The sequence below is a fragment of the Zingiber officinale genome, chromosome 2A (genome assembly GCF_018446385.1).
Source record: "Zingiber officinale cultivar Zhangliang chromosome 2A, Zo_v1.1, whole genome shotgun sequence".
Taxonomy (NCBI): domain Eukaryota; kingdom Viridiplantae; phylum Streptophyta; class Magnoliopsida; order Zingiberales; family Zingiberaceae; genus Zingiber; species Zingiber officinale.
Genome location: NC_055988.1, coordinates 5,935,883 through 5,959,685, shown reverse-complemented (window position 1 = coordinate 5,959,685; position 23,803 = coordinate 5,935,883). Strand labels below are relative to the sequence as shown.

General features: G+C 40.1%; 1 protein-coding gene across 1 annotated transcript; it reads left to right on the top strand.

Annotated features, from left to right (window-relative positions):
* Nucleotides 1-21,093: 21,093 nt before the first annotated feature.
* LOC122040625 (phospholipase A1-Igamma1, chloroplastic-like) lies at nucleotides 21,094-23,207 on the top strand. Its single transcript, XM_042600012.1, has one exon. The coding sequence runs from the start codon at nucleotides 21,503-21,505 to the stop codon at nucleotides 23,162-23,164; it is 1,662 nt and encodes a 553-aa protein (XP_042455946.1). The 5' UTR covers nucleotides 21,094-21,502; the 3' UTR covers nucleotides 23,165-23,207.
* The last annotated feature ends 596 nt before the right edge of the window (nucleotides 23,208-23,803 follow it).

Below are 23,803 nucleotides of genomic sequence, written 5' to 3'. Positions count from 1 at the left end.
TGGTCAGGTAAGGGTTTGGTGTTAGCCACTTCTTTAAGGACACTTACTTCCTTTAGAAGTGACTTAACCTTCAGGTTTGACTTAGCTAATTTGCGCAATAAATAGCTAACTAAAATGTTCAACCGGGAGATACTTACAGCGGGGTCTGGACCTTCGGAAATGGATTCGGATCCGTGGCTTTGCTCGGACTCTGCCTCAGACTCGCTCTCGCATCCGGATTCGACGACTTGGTCCCGGGCCATTAATGCAAGTAGACTCGTTTGTTCGAGCTCGTCGTCGTCGTCCTCCGATGAAGATTCGTCCCATGTTGCCTTAAGGACCTTTTTCCTTCTTTGCTTTTTGACCTCCTTCAGGTTAGGGCAGTTGGTTTTGATGTGCCCTTTTTGGTTACACCCGTAGCATGTAACTTCAAACTTCATCTTTGTATTTTGTGGGCCTTCCTTTGATTTTACTGCCTTCTTCAGATCTCTTTTGTCGAATCCTTTCGTCTTGTAGAGCTTCTTCACGAGGTTTACCAGCTCGGTTGTAATGTCACCTTCTTCATCCTCAGAGTCTGGTTCAGTTTCCGATGCTGGTTCGGATCTCCGTCGTGGTTTTGGTTCCCGGGTTCGGCTTGTACCTGCAACCAACGCAATACCTTTCTCGGTTGGCTGTGCATTAGTCTGCTCATGAAGTTCAAATTCACTAAAAAGTTCATCTAGTTTTAAAGAGGATAGATCCTTGGAAACTTTGTAGGCATCTACCATTGATGCCCACAATGTATTCCTTGGAAACGAGTTTAGGGCATACCTTATTACGTCCCGATTTTCTATCTTCTGGCCAATTCCGTGAAGAGAGTTAAGGATGTCTTGTATTCTTGCGTGAAGAGAACTCGCCGTTTCGCCTTCCTGCATTTTTAGATTATATAATTTATTAAGTAAAAGATCTCTTTTACTTACCTTGGTGTCATCAGTGCCTTCGTGGAGTTCGATGAGCTTTTCCCAGAGCTCCTTTGCAGAGGAAAACGGGCCAACTCTGTTGAGTTCTTCCTTGGTAAGACCACACTGAAGGGTGCCGGTAGCTTTGGCGTCGGCTTCTACTTTTTTTATTATAGGAGCGTCCCACTTCTCGCAGGGTGTGGTTTTGCCGTCGTCATCGACTGGCAGTTTCAGTCCTGTCTTTATGATCATCCATGTTTCAAATTGTATCTTTAGATACGTTTCCATTCTTCCCTTCCAGTAGCCAAAATCCTCTCCGGAGAATAGCGGGGGGCGTACAGTGCTGAAACCCTCTTGTTGGGCCATTTATAATATGTAACAACAAAGAAAGACAGAATATGTTCCAAGACTAAGTCTTGGATTAGTAGTGCTGGAATAAGGAATAATAAAGACGAACTCGAGTGGTGTTGCACCTACTTCGAGCAAAAGTTGATTCGAGGGAAAAAAATTAGAATATAGCTATAAGGCTAAATTCTAATTCGACTCCGAAAACAAAAAAAAACTGCGAAAAATTTGTTTTGAAAGGTGGTTGCACCAATTCAAAACGACCCCGCTCTGATACCAATTGTTGGATCGAGATCGCGCTAGAGGGGGGGGTGAATAGCGCTCGCGGCTATTTTGTTCGACTATCGGAATTGTAAAACGTTCGTAGAGTAATTAAAGCAGCGGAATAAAAGAAACAAACACAAGAACACAGTCGTTTACTTCGTTCGGAGCCTAGGTCGACTTCTACTCGAAGGCCCGCGATCCTTGATCGCTTTCCGTGGGCAACAACTATAATTTCGTATGGATATTACAGATGAATTACAAAATGTAACTATAATTAAAATTATACCGACAACAGTAGTAGAAAGGAAATATGAACTCCGGGTCGTCGGATTATTGCAACAGCACTTCGGAAGCAGCACTAGAGCAGACCACAGCAGAATGGAAGCTTGTGAATTCTTGTTGAGAGCTGCTGGTCGAGACCTCTTATAAAGAGGGTTCAAGGCGCCTTGAACGCGCCTTGAACGAGCCGAGTCACCAGCGTGGATCAGCACCGACCTGGTCGAACTCTATCTGGTTCAAGGCGCCTTCATCCTATCCAAGGCGCCTCCACTTCCGGTCAAGGCGCCTTGAACTCCATCCAGGCGCCTGGACCACTTGGCCTTTTCACTCGAGGCGCCTCAAGCTCCATGGAGGGCCTCGCTGTTCATCCGAGTTGTAACTTGCTCCTTTGTTCCTGCAAAATGTGTTAGTCCCAAAACACATACCCTGCAAAACAAAGTTAGCATAGTACACATAAACTAAAGTATAGACAGTCTCCGGACTGTCCGAGTCTGACTTCGGGTTTCCGACCGGAAACCCTAGGTCGACCCGACGCCTACTGTTCCCTCTACGGGGAACGCGTCCTCACCTACTCCACTCAGGAGATTTACCTGTTGCCAGTACGATCCTCCAGATCGACTGGACTTTTGCTCGGCACTCGATGCTTCCGGACTTTCTGCTGAACATCCGCTTCACCGGCCAGTTCAGACTTTCACCTGGTTCGCGACACCAGGACTTTCCACCTAGGGTTACCACCCCCTAGGACTTTTGCCTGAAGCCATCGACCTGCCAAGACTTTTCGCATAGGGTTACCACCCCCTATGACCTAGGGTTACCACCCCCTAGGGTTTTACCTTGCCTAACAACAGTTAGGACTTTCCTGAAACACTCAGCAAAAGCTGTCAGATAACAACGCACCTTAACTTTGAATCCTTTGTCATTATCAAAACTTAGGTTCGATCGTCGGATGCTTCCCGCACCAACAGGATCATGTCAATAAAGGAAACATTGAACTCAAGTACATTGAGTTAAAATCTAATTTAGCTGACATATTTACTAAACCCCTCCCTGAAAGTGAGTTTAGCAATCTACGCAGAAAATTAGGGATGTGTTTAATAGATTAGAAATTTTAAAATTATTTTCAAAAATGGTTATTTTCAAAATTCTAAGGTAAAATATTTTTATGCTTTCAAAATTTCCTATTTTTATAATTTCAAAAATAGTTTTAGCCTTAAACTAGGACAATCCCTTAGAAAGCATGTTCCCCTAGGGATAGTACTTGAGCATCTCACCAACACCTTAGGATTCCCTTGTTTGTGATTGCCAAACATAGAAAGGGGTGAGATGCATAGGCAAATTGCCTGGACTTAAGATGCTTATGTCAGTGCATCGATACAAGTCTGGGTGTTAAATACCAAACAGATATTAATCAAATTAAGTCATTCAATGTAGTTAAACACTAACTGATGCTTAGACTTAACTTAACTAACCAAGTGAAAGCTGCTATCCTCTAATAGTCAGTGAGAAACTAACTGATTAGACAAATTTTTGTAATGTCAAGTTCAGGGGGAAATTAATTATTTTTATACTTATTTTAAAATTAATTTTTGAAAAATACCTCTTTTTAAATCAAGTCAAACCTAAGTATTTTAAAAATTTCTTTGGATTTTTCAAAATTAGTTTTGAGAGTTAAAATCATTTTTGAAAATTAGCTTTATGTTTTTAAACTTTTCAAATTCAATTTTGATAATGACAACTTCTAAACTTAAGTTTTTGGTTTAAACCTTCCAAACTTATGTAAAAAGTTGATTTTTAAAATTAGACTCTTCATTTTGAAAATTATGGTATTATATTATACTTAAGTTTAAAAATATATTTTTGAAAATTGGAGGTTACAGACTCAGAGTTGAAAATAAGTTTTACTTAGTTAAGTTTTACAAACTCAAACTTGATTTTACTTAGTTTTAAAAAAACTTGACTTGTAAATTGAACTTAACTCTAATATTTTTTTTAGAAAGATTAAGTTAAAATTACAATTAGCTTTAAAGTTAAACAAATAGCTACTTTTTGAAAAAGATAAGAGTTAAAAGCTTAAATGTTTTTAACTTAAATCCCCCAAGATGATCTGACTTACATTTCTAAATTTTTTTCCTTTCATTTGTTTACGAGCTGCTCTATGTTAAATTTTTGATGAATGTCAAAGGGGGAGGGTTAGGTGGTTAAGTTAGTTAAAACAACAAAAATAACAAAATTTAAAAAGCTAACTTAACAACCTTATGCTTGTTTTTTACTTACATATTTTCACAAACTTAACCAGGTTGTCATTGCATCAAAATGGAGGAGATTGTTGGTGTCGTTAGCACTAATGCTCTAACTCAAGTTTTGATGAATGACAAAATATGTTAAGTTAGTTTCGTTATTATCTAACACTCTGATCGAGTATGCAGGAGAAATCCAGACAGGTCGACGGGTTGACCTGATGTCTGGCACGAAGCCCAGCTAGGTCGACGGGCCGACCAGATAGCTGGAACGAAGTCCAAACGGGTCGATGGACTGACCGGACGTTTGGCACGAAGTCCAGCTAGGTCGACGGGCTGACCGGATAGCTGGCACGAAGCCCAGACTGGTCGAAGGGTTGACCGGATGTCTGGCAAGTAAGTGGAGGTAAGTCACTAGAGGGGAGTGGCTGTGAGGATGCATTCCCGGGAAGGGAACTTAGACACCGAATCCGACTTAGAACCATTTCAGAACTCTAAGTCGAGATCTTGACTAGATTCCGGTCTCGAGGAGACGGAATCTAATTACTATTCTATTTAATTTTTAACTGTGCTTATACTCTGTTTTGCAGGATATATATCTTATATTTGCTTCCGGACTAACGTTTTCTTGCAGGAAGGAATCTGTTAGAAAATAAGGGTCCGGGCGCCCAGGAGGGATCCGAGCGCCCAGAGGTGAAATTTTATCCCAACGTCGCCTCGCCAAGTGGAGCTCACTGATTGGTTTGGCTATGTCACATCCAGGGTGCCTTGAAGGTTTGGGCGCCCTGAACCTCCTATATAAGGAGGGTCAAGGTCGAAGCTCCAATAACAACTCACGATTCGCTCTCTTGTGCTCCTGCGACGCTGCAAAGATATTCTGACAAAGCGTTGCTCCTTTAATTCCTTTTTTGTCAGTATTATTTCTATTTATTAGCATTCTTGTACTTCATTTGTAAACAACTATTTCGAATTGCTATTAAATTGTCCATCCAAAGCACCCTTGCGTGCGAGCCTTGGAGTAGGAGTCGACACAGGCTCCGAACCAAGTAAAACTATTTGTGTCGCTCTTTCATTCGCTTTATTATTTTCCGCTGCGTATTCTCGATATTTTTTTAATCGATATTCATCCCCCCCCTCTATCGAACGCTTACGATCCAACGACTTCTTCTTATGGCATTACCCAAAATTGTTAGATAGAACTAAGATAATTATTAATGATTTGAAGAGAGATAATAAAAAATTACATATGAAGATTAGTGAATTGAAGAAATGTAATAGTTACGAGGGTGCAGTTGATTGTAATGATTGTTGGATCGTGAAAGTCGATAGAGGGGGAGGGGGTGAATATTGATTTAAAACGTCGAAAAGAATATTGAGTACGCAGCGAAAAAAATAAAATTAAAGCAACTCTAACATAAGTAATTTTTTACTTGGTTCGGAGCCTTGGTCGACTCCTACTCCAAGGTCCGCACTCGTTGAGTGCTTTCGTTGGGCAATCCACTAGCAGTTCGAAAATTCAATTACAAATTTAAGGCACAAGAACTTAAAACAAATACCGACAATAGTAAAGAAATAAAGGCAGCACGTTGTTGGAGTCGCTTCGAGGCGTCGAAGGAGCACAGCACGGCAGAGCAAACTTTGGAAGGCTTTTTTGTGAGTTATTCTTTGCTCCAGGGTGCATCCTCTTTATATAGGAGGCTCCAGGCGCCCGGATCCCTTCCGAGCGCCTGGAATACGTAACCCGTCCAACCAGAGTGCTCCAAGTGGCAAAGTGATAAGGGGATATACTTTGCATTACAAGCGCCCGAACCTATGTTTTCCAGCAACCTGCAAGAAAACGTTAGTCCGAGGTAAAATGTAAAACTACCCTGCAAAATAAAGTGTTAGCACAATTTATATAAGGAATAAGTATTAATTAGATTTCGTCTCCTCAAGACCGGAATCTAGTCACGATCTCAACTTAGATTTTCGAAGTGGATCTAAGTTGGATCGACACCTAATGTTCCCTTCCCGGGAGCGCGTCCTCACAGTCACTCCCCTCCAATGACTTACCTCAACTTACCCGCCAGACATCCGGTAGCTCGTTGACCCGTCTGGACTTAGTGTCAGCTACCTGGTCAACCCGTCGACCTAGTTGAACTTCCCTGCAATACTAAATTATCACAATAGATAAAAACAGTGTTAACAGAATTCAAGTATAACCTAGGGTTACCTCCTAGGGTTGTCTAGCTTCAATCATTAGGACTTCCATTGTCTGGCTTCACTCACCAGGACTTTCTCCACCTAGCTTCACTCACCGGAACTTCCACCACCTAGCTTCACTCACTAAGGCCCGGCTTCACTCACCAAGACTTCCACCACCTAGCTTCACTCACTAGGGCCCGACTTCACTCACCAAGACTTCCACTTTGCCTAACCTTTGGTTAGGACTTACCTTTACTAGTCATCTAGTTTTGACTAGACTTCTCTCTCCCAAACATCAAGTCATGTTTGGGTCAACCCTTGGTCATATTGTCAAACATCGAAACCCTAGAGGTCGATTGCACCAACAATGATCTCCTGGAGGATGTGAACAACTTTGTTTCTATGAAGTTGAGTAATGAAATATGTTCACTGAATAGGAAGTTTAGAGTTGCTATTGCTGTAGTTGTATTTACTTGGATTTTGATGATTTTGAAGTGATTGATGTAATATGCTATAAGCAAATGAAGTAATGAAAGGTGTTTTGGGGTATTTAATGTTTCTTCTCAGTGTTTTATGGTTTAATATTTGATACAACTATCCAATCAGCATGATAAATGTATGGTGTTTGAGGTTTTAATATGTAGTTCATTGTTTAATTTTCCTTCTCAGTGTTAAATCTGCCAATATGCATGAGTTCATGGTGGAGATAGATGAGCAACAGTAGGTGAGGAACTTTTAGTTTCTAATTCTGAAATTTCTATTTGGAGGTTGTGAGCTACTATTTTTAGATTCTTATAGATATCACGTTCTAAATCTAAGCTAATGTTTTGGAGTTTGTGGCAGCTTACCATGTTCAAAGTTCCTTTCGTTACATGGTTCTTAGATTCTTATAAATATAAGATTTATGAAAAAATAGTTTATTTGGTTTCTTGAGCTTCATCAATATGATCTTTCGAAGTTCCTTTCATCACCATGAAGACCTTTTGATGGTAGTTGAAAAAAATAGAATTTAAACAAGATACAAACAATGGTCTTCAATCTGCAAGCTAAGAACAGTCCTCATCAATATGGAGATTCATCATTCACTTTAGTACCAACATAAGCATACAATATAAGAAACTGAATTCATTCAACAATTTCTCTTAAGTTACAATAGTTGCATAGTGGAAGAAACAATTGTTGGTTGCTACTCGGAAAACCTAGAGGTTCCATTGTACAAAAATTTTGTACAAAGGTCTGAACCTTTTCCTAGCTACCATGTGTTCTTTTAAATTAAATTTTGGATCGCCTGCGGAACTTAACACGTTTGATCCAAAACTTAATCTATTCGTTCTTTTAGGTTTTGACTTGGGTCTCCTGCGGAACTTGACACGTTCGACCCAAATCACCTTAAGTTATTAATTCCATTAAATATTAATTTCCATAATTGGTTCCGTGGTGAGGCACACGACCTTCTTAGATATGGGAGCAACCACCACCGACTAGACAAAACCTTTTATGGAAAGATAATATTTAATTTCCTAAAATAACTTTAGGTTAACCGAAAAGAACAATCAAATCACAAGGGAAAGAAAAACAAAAGAACACTATATCGAAAACAAATTCGAAACTCTAGAATCGTATGCCTCTTGTATTTAGTATTATTTCCAAAAATAACTAGTATGATGCGGAAACAAAAATTACTAGTTATACCTTTTAGAAAGACCTCTTGATCTTCTACCGTATTCCTCTTCTAACCTCGGACATTGTGTGGGCAACGATCTTCCGAGATGAGAACCACCAAGCACCTTCTTCTTCCTTGCAAGTTTCAGCCATCAAAACTTCTTCTAGGATGAAGAGGTTCGGCCACCACCACCATGCTCCAAGGGATACTAGAAACGAGGCTTGCATTCTCTCCTTCTTCTCCTTCCTTGATCCGACCACAAACAAAAGCTCCACCAAGAGATAAGTTTCGGCCAACAAGAGGAGAGAAGAGTAATAGGGCCGGCCACCAAAACCAAAGAGGAGAGGAAGGAAAAGAATAGAGATCATTAACCATAAAGCCTTCTCTATCCCCTCTTTTATAATCCTTGGTCTTGGCAAATAAGGAAAATTTAATAAAAATTTCCTTAATTCTTTTTCCATTGAAAAGGAAAAATTATTTAATTAAAAATAATTTTCTTTTTCAAATACAATGGCCGGCCACCTCAAGCCCCAAATCAAGGAAAGTTTTAATTAAAACAAGAATTAAAACTTCCTAATTTGTTTCCGGAAATTTATAAAAATTTCTCCAATAATTTAATCCCTTCATGATTGGTTAATAAAAAGAAAATTTTATAAATTAAAATCTTTCTTTTAAACATGTGGATAAAAAGAAAGTTATCTCTAAAAATTAAAATATCTTTTAATCTACAAATAAGGAAAGATATCAAATCTTTTCTTAATCTCTTGTAGAAACTTATAAAAGAGAATATTTAATTTTTAAACTTTCTTTTAAATCGTGAACATGGTTAAAAAGGAAAGTTTTTCTTAAAATTTAAAATCCTCCTTTAATCAACAAATAAGGAAAGATTTCAAATTTTAAACTTTCTTTTAAACATGTAGATGATTTACAAATAAGGAAAGTTTTTACCAAAAATTAAAACCAGCCTTTTAAACTACGAATAAGGAAAGAGATTAATCTCTTCTCTTAATCTTTTGTAGAAAGTTATAAAAGGAAATTTTTAATTTTTAAACTCTCTTTTAAAAACATGATATCCACATAAGAAATAATTTTAATAAAAATCATTTTTAATATTCTAGTGGCCGGCCACCTAAGCTTGGGACCCATGCTTTGGCCGGCCACCTATATGGCTCATCCACTTGGTCTTGGCCGGCCCTAGCTTGGGTTCCAAGCTAGCTTGGCCGGCCCCATTGGATGGGTAAGAAGGTGGGTATGCGGTGGGTATAAATCTCTATATACTAGAGGCTACGATAGGGACCGAGAGGAGGAATTGGTTTTGGTCTCCCGATGAAAATAAGCATCCCGTGTTCGCCCCGAACACACAACTTAATTTTATCAATAATAATTCATTCCACTAAAGAATTATTATTGAACTACCGCACCAATCCCAAATTACATTTTGGGCTCCTTCTTATTATGAGTGTGTTAGTCTCCCTGTGTTTAAGATAACAAATGTCCACTAATTAAGTAAGTTACTGACAACTCACTTAATTAATATCTAGATCCAAGAGTAGTACCACTCAACTTCATCGTCATGTCGGACTAAGTCCACCTGCAGGGTTTAACATGACAATCCTTATGAGCTCCTCTTGAGGATCGGACATTCTCAACCTAGATCACTAGGACACAGTTTCCTTCTATAATCAACAATACACACTATAAGTGATATCATTTCCCAACTTATCAGGCTTATTGATTCATCGAACTAAATCTCACCCATTGATAAATTAAAGAAATAAATATCAAATATATGTGCTTGTTATTATATTAGGATTAAGAGCACACACTTTCATAATAACTGAGGTCTTTGTTTCTTTATAAAGTCAGTATAAAAGAAACGACCTCTAATGGTCCTACTCAATACACTCTGAGTGTACTAGTGTAATTATATAGTTAAGATAAACTAATACCTAATTACACTACGACCTTCCAATGGTTTGTTCCTTTCCATTATGGTCGTGAGCTACTGTTTATAATTTATAAGGTACTGATAACATGATCCTCTGTGTGTGACACCACACACCATGTTATCTACAATATAAATTAATTGAACAACTACATTTATCATAAATGTAGTCATTTGACCAATGTGATTCTTATTTCTAGATAAATGTTTATATCAAAAGATAGGCTTTTAGTATACACTCTAACAACAATAACCAAAGTTGTTTTAGTTTTTAAGACTACAAAAGAGGGTTAACTAATATCTTCTAGCAAAACACAACTCAAGACTCCAGGAAACTCATGCTGAAACTGAATTATCTATATGAGAAACTTTTTGATTGCATCCTGCAGTTACATCAGTTTGAGAATAGATTAATATGAGTAAATATCAAGAAATTTCAATGACAATTGAACTAAAAATTTTAATAACTGCAATTACATCAGTTACATCAATTTGAGAATATTATTACTTGCATCCTACAATTACATCAGATGAGAACTTCATTGCTAGTCACAGAACAAGCAATCACATACTCCCTTCCTCAACCTACATTATCGAAGCTTGCAGAAACAAACTAATCACAAAATTTCACAAGAAAGAAGAACAAAAACAAGAAGAAGAAGCAACACTTGTGGATCTTTTTTTCTGAAATAAAAGACAAAAAATGGAGAATAATTAAAACCTGAACGACAATGGTATCTGAACAACTATCAAACCTGAAAATTTTTCAATTTGTTTAATGTTTGACAACTCATCTGGCTTTCTATCCATTGTAGAACCTTGTAACAAATAACAAAAGTAAAATCAATTATCACCAAAACATAACATCAAAGTAGGAAATTGCACCAAATATATAAACTAAATCTTTTTTTGAGACTTTGCCTTTGTCCTTTTCTCAATTTGCTCAATTTTGGATTATTTTCATTTCGTTGATGGATGCCCATGAGACCTTACTTTTAGTGGACTATGAATCTTTTTGCTCTCATTTCTTGATTCTTCATATATTATGTTACTGTCTTAGTCACCATCTAATGAATCCCCAATATTGATATCCATAAATCTTTTTTTGCTTCTTTCAATATCCCTATTAAAACAAAACACCTCTCATCATTTTTTGAGTCCCACTTCTTGTAACAATGGTTGAAGATTATTATATCTTCGTCTTTCCTCTACATGCTGACAAGAATCATCATAAATATTGGTGATTTGTTGATATCCACGTTTAATGCCTTTGCGCCATCGTTCCAAAATATAATTTTCTGAAACTGTAATGACATTTCTTTTCACGAAAACAGACATCAAATGTCTACACACAATTCCACGAAACTCAAAGAGACGATACAAACACTTTATTTGACATTGTAACTCACTATATTGTACCCAAAGGAAATTTCTTTTAGAGTTGTTCCCTCTTTTCCATATACAGTTTCCATCACCTCAAAAAAAAAGTGTTGACCCTTCTTGTTTCACAAATGAAGTATTACCAAACATCAAACCTCGCAGTTCATTTTGAAACAACTTGAATATCTTGTTAGTGTAAACACTTTGAAACTACTTTTCAATTGGATTGCCACTGATGAGTGAAATAATTGAATTGAAAGACGCAAAATTAGAATTATCTTCCTTTTCAATCTTGCTTTTCAAAGCATGCTCATATTGTTCAACAAACTGCTTCAAAGTTCTTTTCGAAATAACATAATCATCAAAAAATGCATTCACACTCTCACTTCTTTGACGTGTCGACATCCCTATCCAAAATTTATCTTTCACATACACAGACATCCACTTATGACAAATTTCATATAAAGAATGCAACCAATCATTTTTCTCCAAGCTAAATTCTTCGATCATTTTTTTTCCCAATTGCTATCACATTATGTGAATGTCAAAGAATTGTAAACAATATTCTTCAAGTTTCTCTTTATCCACTTATAGTTAGCATGACTATTAAACTTGGCTAGAAGTTTTTTAATAATATGTCAAAGACATGAACGATGATGTGAGTCCGAATATACCTCAAGAATTGTAATTTCTATGGCTTTGCATTGATCTATAATAATAGCTCGTGGAGCTTGTCATCTCATGCATGTCAACCATGATTTAAATAGCCAAATGAAAGTTTTTGAATCTTCTTTAGATATCAAACCACAGTCAAGTAATATGGATTCATCATAATAATTTACTCCAACAAACTGAGCAAATGGCATATCATAACTATTGGTAAGATATGTAATATCAAATGTAACGACATCAGAAAAAGAATCACATGTAGCTCTACATCTTGCATCATCCCAAAATATATTTCTTATGCGAGAATCTTCATCTACGTCAATCACATAAAAGAAATTTAAATTTCTACTTTGTATATGACAAAAGTAATTATTCAAGGCTTCTACATCACCGTTCCCAAGCCTTAATCCCCGTGCTTCAGCCACATAATTTCTACACTTTATCTCATCAAACGACAAATTTTCATAGCCACCAGGTTCAATAACAGATGATTGAAAACTCTTCCTCAAGATTATTCCCGCTTGATCATTCAACTCTAATTTCCTCTTAGTTTGAGAATATAACACTTTATTACATCTAAAATATATTGACTTCCTTGGACTTAATGGGTGATTGTGTTCTAGATGAATACTAGTAGTGACACATAATTCATCATTCTAAACTATAATATTAATCTTTGCTTTGCAATCTATTTTGCTATAAGGTTTAGGATAAAAGAAAATTTTCACTCTAGGAATGGTCTTACCATTTTTAGAGCATCTGAAAGAAAAATACTTCATCTGGCCATCATCTCCTTTTTTGAAACCCAACTTTGAAATACCAAAACCAAGACCTTGGGCATATGATTTGTAAAAATCATGAACTTCTTCTTCAGATAAAAATACATCCCAACTTGTGGAATATCAACTGCATTTGAGCTTGACGAATTACCTAACACTTACACATCACCCTCAATTAATAGTTCTTGCTCCATAATAATTTTACAACCTAAATTAAAACAAAATTGAAGATGGAAATAAATAATAGCACAAAGAAATGTTTAAGAACATAATTAGAAAAAAAACTGAAGATGGAAATAAATTTAATATATTTCCTTTGTTGTTATAAATACACATAACCATCAGTAGTAACAGACCATACAAGTTCAACATCATACTATATCTATAAAACTACCAAGTAAGTGCATCAATTGCTGCAAGCAAGTTAATATTGGCATGGTGCCTACAATAGTTTGATGCACAATACTTTTCTACAACAACACTGAAGAGCATTAAAAAGAGAGAGATCCTAACAATTTAGTCCGAAAGTCAAACTTGACAAGAATTATTATGCATAATAATGACATAGAGCCACCGAACGTAAAATAAGAAATAAATGAGAAATGATATTAGAGAGAATGAAACGCATGAACTTTTCAAATTATAACAGCAAAAGAAACATTCTTCGTGACCCCGAGAAGAATGGAAAGGGTAGGAGATACCGTCGAGGGAAAGGGAGAAGGTTACATCCTGCTCTGTGGGCTGTGAACACCACTGCCAGGTTGCATGGAGGCGGCAGCAAGCAGAACTTGTCGTCTGGAAAGAACTCGGTGAGGTAGATGGCGCAGTCAAAGGGATGCTTGCTGCTAAGGATCACGGATCATGACGTAGAGGAAGAGGGGGAGGCCGTCAATATGGGTCCTCGATGGGGAACCAACGACAGGGGTGGAAGGACAAGGGAGAGGTGGGGTGGCAGCAAGCGGAGCTTTTCGTCTAGTCACGACGTAAGGGGCAGCTCTCATGGAGGTGGAAGGACTGCTGGAGCTGGCGCTGGAGCCTGCCAGGGTCGGTGGGGAGGCGGCAACCGTGAGCAGAGAAGAAGGGAGAGGCGGGGCGGTAGCAAGTGGAGACGAGGCGATGGATATTGGCAAGAATTGATTGAAACTTTAGCATGGGCTCATGAATGCACATCTTTAGCATGGAATTGATTGGATGTTGGACCGCGACAGTCGACTAGAAGGGGGGTTGAATAGCCTGCAAAAACAAAACCAAAAACCCTTCTCGACTTTTCTTAAACTAACACTTGCATAAAATAAATAAGCAGAAAGTAAAAGAAGAGGCTCACAAAGATTTGACTTGGTTACAACCGGGGAGGCTGTTAATCCAAGGAAAATATCACACTAGTACTCCTTCAGGCAGAGAAGCCTCTTACAACAATAACGCACAAAGAAATAGAAGCTAAACTACAACTGGGAGCACACAAGTGTTGGAATACACAATTTCTGAGTTGATGAAAAGCTTCTGGACCAAGGTTGTATTTATAGCCTTGGCAGGGGCGCCCCGAAGTGTTCCGGGCACCCTAGGAGGGATAAAACTTTATCCCCAATGCATAGAACTCGGTTTGACCGAGATCTGGGTATATTTTCGGTCTGGGCGTCCGAAAGGGTTCCGAGCGCCTCGGACAGTTCCGGGCGCCCCGGGCGGGAAAGTCAACCCCATTGACTTTTTCAGCCCGGGTCTTCTGCTCCGGCTCCGTTCGCCTCAGTCTGAGTCTTCCGCTCGCTTGGGTGATCTCTGCCATCCGGAATAGAGCTCACCCGAACCCAACTTCCGGTCTTCTCGAGCAGGCTTCCGCTCCGAATTCTCATCCCTCGGAATCATCGTGTGCTTCCTTCTCGTCCACCAGCATACTCATCCGCAATCTTCGTCCCACAGTCGCACCCTGTGCCGACCTTCTCGCTAGCTGTGTCTCTTGCTCCCCGAGCAGTCTTCCACTCCGGCTTCTCGTCTCTCGGAACCACCGCATGCTTCCTTCTCGTCCGCCGATGTACTCTTCCACAGCGCCTCGTCCCTCAGACGCACTGCGTGCCGTCCTTCACGCTAGCTGCGTCTTCTACTCTACTCCCTGTGCTCCTAAGCTCCTGCACACTTAGATACAAGGTTAAAAACTGACAGGACCTAACTTAACTTGTCGATCACACCAAATAACCTTGGGGTTCCAACAAACTGACCCTTTTTTATGTGAGAAACTCAAGTTAAGCTAAGGTAAATAGACATTAAAAGAACTAAACTAACTAATTTTGCAATAAAGTGTAAAAAGAGAGAAAATTTAAATTTTGGTCTGTCTCCCCCTAGACTTATACTTTTCCTTCTCCCCTTTTGATTACATAAAAAATTAGGTTCAAAGAAAAACTCTAAGGGAAAAAATTTGAAAATTTGAAAAATTTTGCAATAATTTTCAACGAAAAAAATGTTATAAGTTAAAAGATTTCTAATTAAAATTTTAAGTAAGAAAATTTTCTAAGTAAAGCTGTAAGTAAGGGAAAAACAATTCTGACTAGGAAATTTTTTAGAAAACATTTTTGAAAAAAAATTCTAAGTAAAAATTTAAGCCAAAATTTCTAATTTCAGAAGAACTTTTAACTTATATTTCTAAGTAAAAGTTTTACGAAAAAAATTTCTAAGTAAAAAAATGTTTAAAAGACTTTTTAAAACATTATTTAATTTCAACCTTAATGTTTTGTCAGAAATTTAATTAAATATTTTTATTTCAATATTTTGGCTTCCAGGTCGTGACGAGACACTAGGTCTTCTTGGTTATTGGAGCAACAACCACCTCCTTAGACAAAGCCTTATAAAGAAACTCACTGTTTAATTCTCACTGTAAGCGCTAAATCTGATTAAAATTTAGATTAAGCAAGACTTAGGAACCCAATATAGGTTCCAGCCAACTGGATTAAGGAAGAATTTCTTAGGGACATATTTCTTTGAAATATTTCTAATTTGTCCCTTATAATATCTAAAATACCAATTTAAATTGTTAAATTTTCTAACATTGGTATTAGATGAGCATGCATAGTTTCTCAAGTTATTTAATTGTACTTTTAAATTATCATTTTCTAATTTAATTCTTTTGAATTCTTCTATTGGGCAAGATTTAGCTAATATTATTTTTAAATTCTTATTTTTTTTTCTAATTTACAGCAATCTTTTGTTAACAGTTTAACGAATTTAAACAATTTGTCGGGAGGAAGAGATCGTACCTGATTTACCTTGTCGATCGTGTCTCCCCCTAAACTACTGCTCTCTTCTAACGTGGCTCCCCCTTCGATGCTCTCGATGCTCATTTCGAAATAGCTTGACTCGCAGTCGTCGTCTTGATGACTTGCCATTAGTGCAAGTCCAGATAAGGCTTCGACTCCCGATTTGAACAACGTATCATCCCACGTCGCTTTTAACGCCTTGCGTTTTTGGACAGGCTTCTTACATTTATCTTTGTCCTTGTTCTTTAGCTTGGGGCAGTTGTCCATGACGTGCCCTTCTTCGTCGCAGTGGTAGCAACAGATGGTCTTTTTCTTTCTGCCCTGTGGATGGTTAGTTTTTCTAGACTTACAAAGATTCTTGAATCGTCTTACCATCATTACCATTTCCTCGTTGTTGAGAGAAGACTCTGACTCAGGTTCGTCTCTCAATGCTTTGAGGGTGACATTGTTCTTGGGCTCCTTCGTACCTGCACATCTTGATCGTGCACTTCAAATGTCAAGAATAATTCTTCCAATGTAATTTTTTCTAAATCTTTCAAAATGTAAAAGGCATCTACTAGTAATGCCCATTTTGTATTTCTAGGAAAAGAGTTTAGTGCATACCTGAGTGAATCTCGATTACTTACCTTTTCTCCAAGATTCGAAATTTCGGTGATGATTTCTTTAATTCTCGAGTGCAGATGCGTAACTGTCTCGTCTTCCCCCAGTCACAGGCTGGTGAGCTGATTGTGAAGTAGATCACGTCTAGCGAGCTTGGCTTCGGACATTCCTTCGTACAGCTCAAGGAACTTCTCCCAAAGTTCCTTCGTGGAGTCGTAGTTGCCGATCCAGTTGACTTCTTATGGCGGAAGAACGGTTAGTAGATGGTACTCTACTTTGTCGTTTGCCACGTAGTCAGCCTGCTCCTTTTTTGTCCAGTGATATTTCTCCTTACCTTCCGGTGTTGTAAAATCGAATTCCCTAATTAACATTAAATCAAAATCGATTTTGAAAAATACCTACATTCACTTTTTCCAGCTAGCGAATTCCCCTTCGAACTTCGGCGGGTAGATACTCGGTCCGACCATTATTTCGTTGCTTCGTTCGGCGGTTAGTCCTCCTGAAGCGCCTTGGCTCTGATACCACTTGTTGGACCACAGCGGCCGGCTAGAAGGGGAGTTGAATAGCCTGCAAAAACAAAACCGAAAACCCTTCTCGACTTTTCTTACACTAAAACTTGCATAAAATAAATAAGCAGAAAGTAAAAGAAGAGGCTCACAAAGATTTGACTTGGTTACAATCGGGAAGGTTGTTAATCCAAGGAAAATATCGCACTAGTACTCCTTCAGGTGGAGAAGCCTCTTACAGCAATAACGCACAGAGAAATAGAAGTTAAACTACAACTGGGAGTGCACAAGTGTTGGACTATATAATTTCTGAGTTGATGAAAAGTTTCTGAATCAAGGATGTATTTATAGCCTTAGTCGGGGTGCCCCGAAGTGTTCTGGGCGCCCTGGGGGATAAAACTTTATCCTCGACGCATAGATCTCGATTTGATCGAGATCAGGATATATTTTCGGTCCGGGCGCCCCGGGCGAGAAAGTCAATCTTGTTGACTTTTTCAGCCCGAGTCTTCTGCTCCGGCTCCGTTCGCCTCAGTTCGAGTCTTCTGCTCGCTTGGGTGATCTCTGCCATCCGGAATAGGACTCACCCGAACCCAACTTTCGGTCTTCTCGAGCAGGCTTCCGCTCCGGCTTCTCGTCCCTCGGAATCGTCACATGCTTCCTTCTCACCCGCCAGCGTACTCATCCGCAGTCTTCGTCCCTCTGTCGCACCCCATGCCGACCTTCTCGCTAGCTGCGTCTCTTGCTCCTCGAGCAGTCTTCCACTCCGGCTTCTCGTCCCTCGAAACTACCGCACGCTTCCTTCTCGTCCGCCGATGTACTCTGTCGCAACGCCTCATCCCTCAGACGCACCGCGTGCCGTCCTTCATGCTAGCTGCGTCTTCTGCTCGACTCCCTGTGCTCCTAAGCTCCTGCACACTTAGACCAAGGTTAAAAATCGACAGGACCTAACTTAACTTGTTAATCACACCAAAACAACCTTAGGGTTCCAACAGCAACAAGCGAAGCTTGTCGTTTGGTCACGACATAGGGGGAGCTCTCATGGAGGTGGAAGGACTAACTACTGGAGCCTGCCAGGGTCGGTGGGGAGGCGGCAGTCGTGGGCAGAGAAGAAGGGAGAAGCGTTAGGGTGTGGAGGAGAAGGGAGTTGCGATGGAATCAGGTTTTGTTCGTATTTGACGTGCTTCTTTTATTTTTTTTATTCATTTTTTCCTGCTTAATATAATTACTCCTAAATTTAGCACTATTTTAAAAAAAAAATTAGTATATTTTTCATTCAATTGAGTACCATTTAAATAGAATCTAATATATTTTTTATCCAATTGAGGTGGAAAAAGAGTCATGTTCAATTTGATAAAAAATATATTAAATTCTAGTTTAATGTACTGATTTTAAGAGAGATTATATCCATTTTTAGACTTTTTATATCTAACAATATGAAGGATAATTAGGTAAATTGATGTCCATTATGTTAGTTAGGAAGTGAAAATAATAATTTTTAGATATGGGGACTGCATACAAAATTTAAATTAGAATTGAGGACTGTATACAAAATTTTTCTTATATTTACATACACTCTTTACTATAATTTACTTCCATTACTTTTTTCTTCCAAATCAATCACTAACTTGAATATTGAAATGTTAATATTGGGGATCCTTTTCTTTCCGGCATTAATATTTTCGATGTGATAGGATGGCACAAAATCTTTATTTGGTCAATCGTAGAGTTATGTTCCTAATTCATTATTGTTATCGATTTGGACAGCAGGGATGATTTTATCATGATTCATAGCTGATGCAACAATGAAGAGCATTTACAATTTAATTTAAGTGGCAACGAACGACAATTACCGCAATCGAAGAAAACATGTGTTGATTTTTTAATAACATAGTGTTTTTTTTAGTGGCTTGAGGGATTTTGTCGGACATCACAATATCCATTAACGTGTGTTGATCTTGACACAAACTGTTAGGGCTGTGAGGATACAACGCTTCGAGACGAGAAGACAAAGTCCAATTTGAAGAGAATAAACAAAAGAAAATGAATCTTCCTGTACCTTGGTCGAAGAAGAATGATTCTTGTGCTTCAAAAAGATTCTAAGTTCTGAGAGCAATATAACCCTAAATTTTTCTTAATGATACGGTGGTGACGGAGAGAGACCTACTTGACATAGGATCAATTGTCAGGTGGAGTGGTCAACGTCCGAATGTCAAAGGACCGAACAGAGGACAATGGCAATCGTCGATCGGATAGTCAGGCCCCGACCGACGGAGGACAATGTCTTGTTAAGGTATGTCGTCAGAAGTACTTTCCTGACAAGTCTTTTCATAGGACATATCAAAGAGCATGCTCATGCCTCAAGAAGTATGCACGTCGCACACTAGAGCTCTATATAAAGAGGGGTTCATCATCGACGGAGATACACTTTATCTACTATTTGCGCATAGTTCTACAGTTGCTTCACTTTTCTCCACATTCTGATAACTGACTTAAGCGTCGAAGGGTCACCACCTGAGATCCCTTCCCTGACCTGGTACTAACGTTACCTATTTTGCATAGCAGAGCAAGGTCTTCAACCGATTAACGAAACCATCACATTTCCAATTTTCTACCTTCCCACTTTTGAATCACTTAACAAGAACAAAATAATATGTTCAATTGTAACAAATCAACCCCTTCATGTCTTATTGTTCAATAGTTAAATTTTATGGTATAATGGAATGATATCTAGTTATCACCTAGATATATTCATGACTAAGCGTATTTATAAAAATTTTCCTTTCAAATAAAATACATAACTAAAAAATATTAGACTTCTAAATCAGGGGCGGAGCCACGTTGATGATTGGTGGGGCAACTGCCCCACCTCAATATTTTGTACAAATGCCCATAGATATTATAAAATTACAATTTTGCCCCAGTAATTGCCCCAGTAAAAAAAAATAAAACTAGGGCTCGTCCTGAAATTCCTTCCTCGCTGTCGCTGCCCTCTCCCTGCGCGACGACGACTCTGAGTCTGAGATTTTCATTTTTCTCCGCTCTCCTTTTCCTCCTCCGCCGCCTTCATAGTCCATAGCAGCATAGCTTCTCCAGACTCCAAGCAGAACCTCATCGACGACTCGACGAGGCTCTCTTTTACGGTGTCGACAGCCGGCTTCCCTCCGCCTTGTCAAGTTGTCCTCGCCGCCACTCGTTGGATTCGACGACGCTAGTCACGCTACTGTGCTTACCTCCACCATCCACCCTATGACCTGTGTTGGACAATGGACATCATTCCCAGATTTCCCTAATTTCCACTGCTTTGTCCGCCGGATTCAAGACTTCGAGGACAACTGGTATCTTCCCCAATTTCACTTATTACTGCTTGCAAGTTGGAATCCATATCCATTCCATGATTTCTCTTATTATTTACTAGTTTTGGTTGATTAAATATTATTGACTTTACATAAGTTACATTACTAATTTACTAGTTAACTCACAAATCACATTGCAGTAAAATAACACATTTTTTCATGTGGGTTTAGTTGCTTAATCAATTAAGTTGCAGAATTGTACTATGACCTGGTGAATAATGCTTCATCTTTTTGTATACAAATCATCTATTTTCCTCTTGCATTCTTCTCCTTGATAAGTGTCGTCACTAGAAAATAGAAATCTTCATTGACTTCTGTGTTTTGTGATTGTCTCCTTATTGTACAGGACGAAAATTATCTATTTTTCTACTCTACTAATCTACTCTGCTTGAACAATTGTGTAATTTGTGTTATACTGTTGTTGTTTTTCTTGAACTAGGACTTTTGAATTTTGATCCTCTGCATCAAATCATTGAGGATCAAAAGTTCACCAACTTCATAATCAATAATGACATTCATTGCCCCACCTGTTATAAGGGGCCTAGCTCCGCCCCTGTTCTAAATCATCCTAAATACTTCCCGATTTACGTTAACTGCTGATTGGGAAATTTCTAGGAAGACAGTTTGATCGTCTCAAATTTAATATTATCTGAATGATTAATTATAAATTATACAAATAAAAAAATAATTTATGAAATAACCACGTAAGTTTATAAAAAAAAAATAGAGATCGAGACATCGAGTTTGGTACGGTACGGTCCGACCCACAATTGGTCGAAAAGTTTGACTTCCACAATTATAATTTTCAACAACCTGCTCCTGCGACAATGACTCCTTTTACCTGATTCTACCACTCGTTCTAAAATTGAGACTGCTTCAAAATTTAATCTTTTCTTCGCAGCAAGCTCCAAAATCCAATCTTTTGCTGGAATCGAGCTTCAAAATCCAACCTTGACTTGATCAAGTCTTCTCCCTTCCTCAGATCGTCTCTATCTGTCTCTATTTATATCCATTCAGTTCAATCTTCTTTCTCGTCTCAGTTTATTCAATTCAGTTGAAGATTTGTTCGAATTCTGCTCTCTGAATCTTGCAGTTTCTGGTTTCCCCTGTTTCTTCATCATAACTTGCAGACGGAGTTGATGGCGTTGCCGTCTTCCGCCTCCCCTGGCCGTTATTCTCCGCCTTTGTCCGACACCATGCACTCCTCTCTAGCCCAGGCCATCCCCAGGGCATCCGCCGTTGAGACGCCGCAGCACCAGGAGCGCCGGTTGAGCGCTTCGTTACATGTCCCTACCACCCTCTCCAACCTCCTCCATCTCCACGTCGGGAGCGCGCACGGCGCTGGCACCGCCGCCGGCGATCTGCCAACCCCGGCTGCTATCCGGCCCCACACGCCGGCCTTCTCCCCCAAAGAAGACATATCCTCTCTGTTCCAGGAGATCCACGGCCGCGGCGACTGGAGCGGCCTCCTCCACCCGCTCCACCCCTGGCTCCGCCGCGAGATCATCAAGTACGGCGAGCTCGCCCAGGTCACCTACGACGGATTCGACTTCAACCCCTTCTCCGAGTTCTGCGGCAGCTGCCTCTATGGCCGCGACCGCCTCCTCGCCAAGGTCGGCCTCGCGCGCACTGGCTACACGGTCACCAAGTACGTCTACGCTATGTCCCAGATCGAGCTCCCCCGGTGGCTCGAGCATTCCCTACACGCCGACGCCTGGAGCACTGACTCCAACTGGATGGGCTTCGTCGCGGTGAGCGACGACGCCGAGTCCCGCCGCATCGGCTGCCGCGACATAGTTGTCGCCTGGCGCGGCACCAAAGCGCCCACCGAGTGGTTCGAGGACATCCAGGCGACTCTCCGCCCTCTCGGCGACGGCCACGGCGACGCCAAGGTGGAGCGAGGCTTCCTCGACGTCTACACCTCCAAGAGCGAGAGGACGCGCTACAACAAGACGAGCGCGTCGGAGCAGGTCATGGCGGAGCTCCGCCGCTTGGTGAACCTTTACCTTGAACAGGGCGAGCAAGTGACGCTGACCATCACCGGCCACAGCCTCGGCGGCGCTCTGGCGCTGCTCAACGCGTACGAGGCCGCGTCGGCGCTGCCCGAGGACGTCCCCGTCAGCGTGATCTCCTTCGCGGGGCCACAAGTAGGGAACGCGGCGTTCGGGGAGCGGCTGAGGGAGAAGCAAGTGAAGGTGCTGCGGGCTGTAGTGAAGCAGGACTTGGTGCCGCGGTTGCCGGGTATCCTGTTCAACGAGCGTCTGAAGACGTTAGAAGGGGTGGGGAAGAAGATGGAGTGGGTGTACGAGCACGTCGGGGTGGATCTGGGGAAGGACCTGGTGCGGCGGTTGCCGGGGATCTTGTTCAACGAGCGTCTGAAGACGTTGGAAGGGGTGGTGGGGAAGAAGATGGAGTGGGTGTACGAGCACGTCGGGATTGAGCTGGGGCTGGACGTGAAATCGTCGCCGTTCCTGAAACATGGCGTCGACGTCGCCGGATTCCACCACCTGGAGACGTACCTCCACTTGGTAGACGGGTTCGTGAGCCGAGACAGGGGGTTCAGAAGGGAGGCCCGTCGCGACGTGGCGCTGGTGAACAAGGGGAGCGGGATGCTGCGGGAGGAGCTCCGGATTCCGCCGAACTGGAGTCAGGCGGCGAACAAGGGCATGGTGCGCAACTCCTTCGGCCGGTGGGTGAAGCCGGCGAGGGAGGCGGAGGACATCCCCTCGCCTTACAGAGAGGTTAGCGGATGCCCTGGCGGAAGAATTGGGGAGAAGTCGTCTGTACATTCACTCTGTTGAAGAATGATTCAAAATTAATAATTAACGATTAATGAGGTGATAATTAGTGGGTTGATAATTAATGATGATAGTGATTATAATTAGTAACAGTAGATAAAAAAAAGTTGTCCCTTAATTGTGGTAAAAGACGAATACGTTCGCCTCCAGTGTTCCCATCAATCCGTCCCAGGGTCAATACGGAGGATGTAAATTACGGGCGGCTACTAGTCTTTGGAATAGTGACTAGCACATAAGGGAGATATTTATCTCGGTTTTACCGATATTCGAACCCCAGATCTCATTATAATAACATCTCATGTGTTAACAACTAGACTCATTCGAAGAAAAAAAGAAATTATCCTTCAATGGAAGATATGTATATAGTTGATTTAGTGGGATAATGTTGAAATTACTACTGATTTGTAGATGTGGAGTTAATAAGATAGAATTGAAAAGTTAGTGTTTTGTTTAAGTTATGTAATTAGTTTATAAATAGATTATTTATTCTATCAATGATTAGAGAGAAATATTATGATTATTAGATTAGACAGGTGTTTTTTTTTCAATTTTCATTGATTCATAATGCTTGTGAATAGTGGTCTAAATTAGGATTTCCTTCCTCGATCTTGTATATGATAAAATTAATTTTCTCTCAGTCTC

Excerpts from the sequence above, each read along its gene's own strand:
- LOC122040625 (XM_042600012.1), top strand. The coding sequence starts at position 21,503 with ATGGCGTTGCCGTCTTCCGCCTCCCCTGGCCGTTATTCTCCGCCTTTG.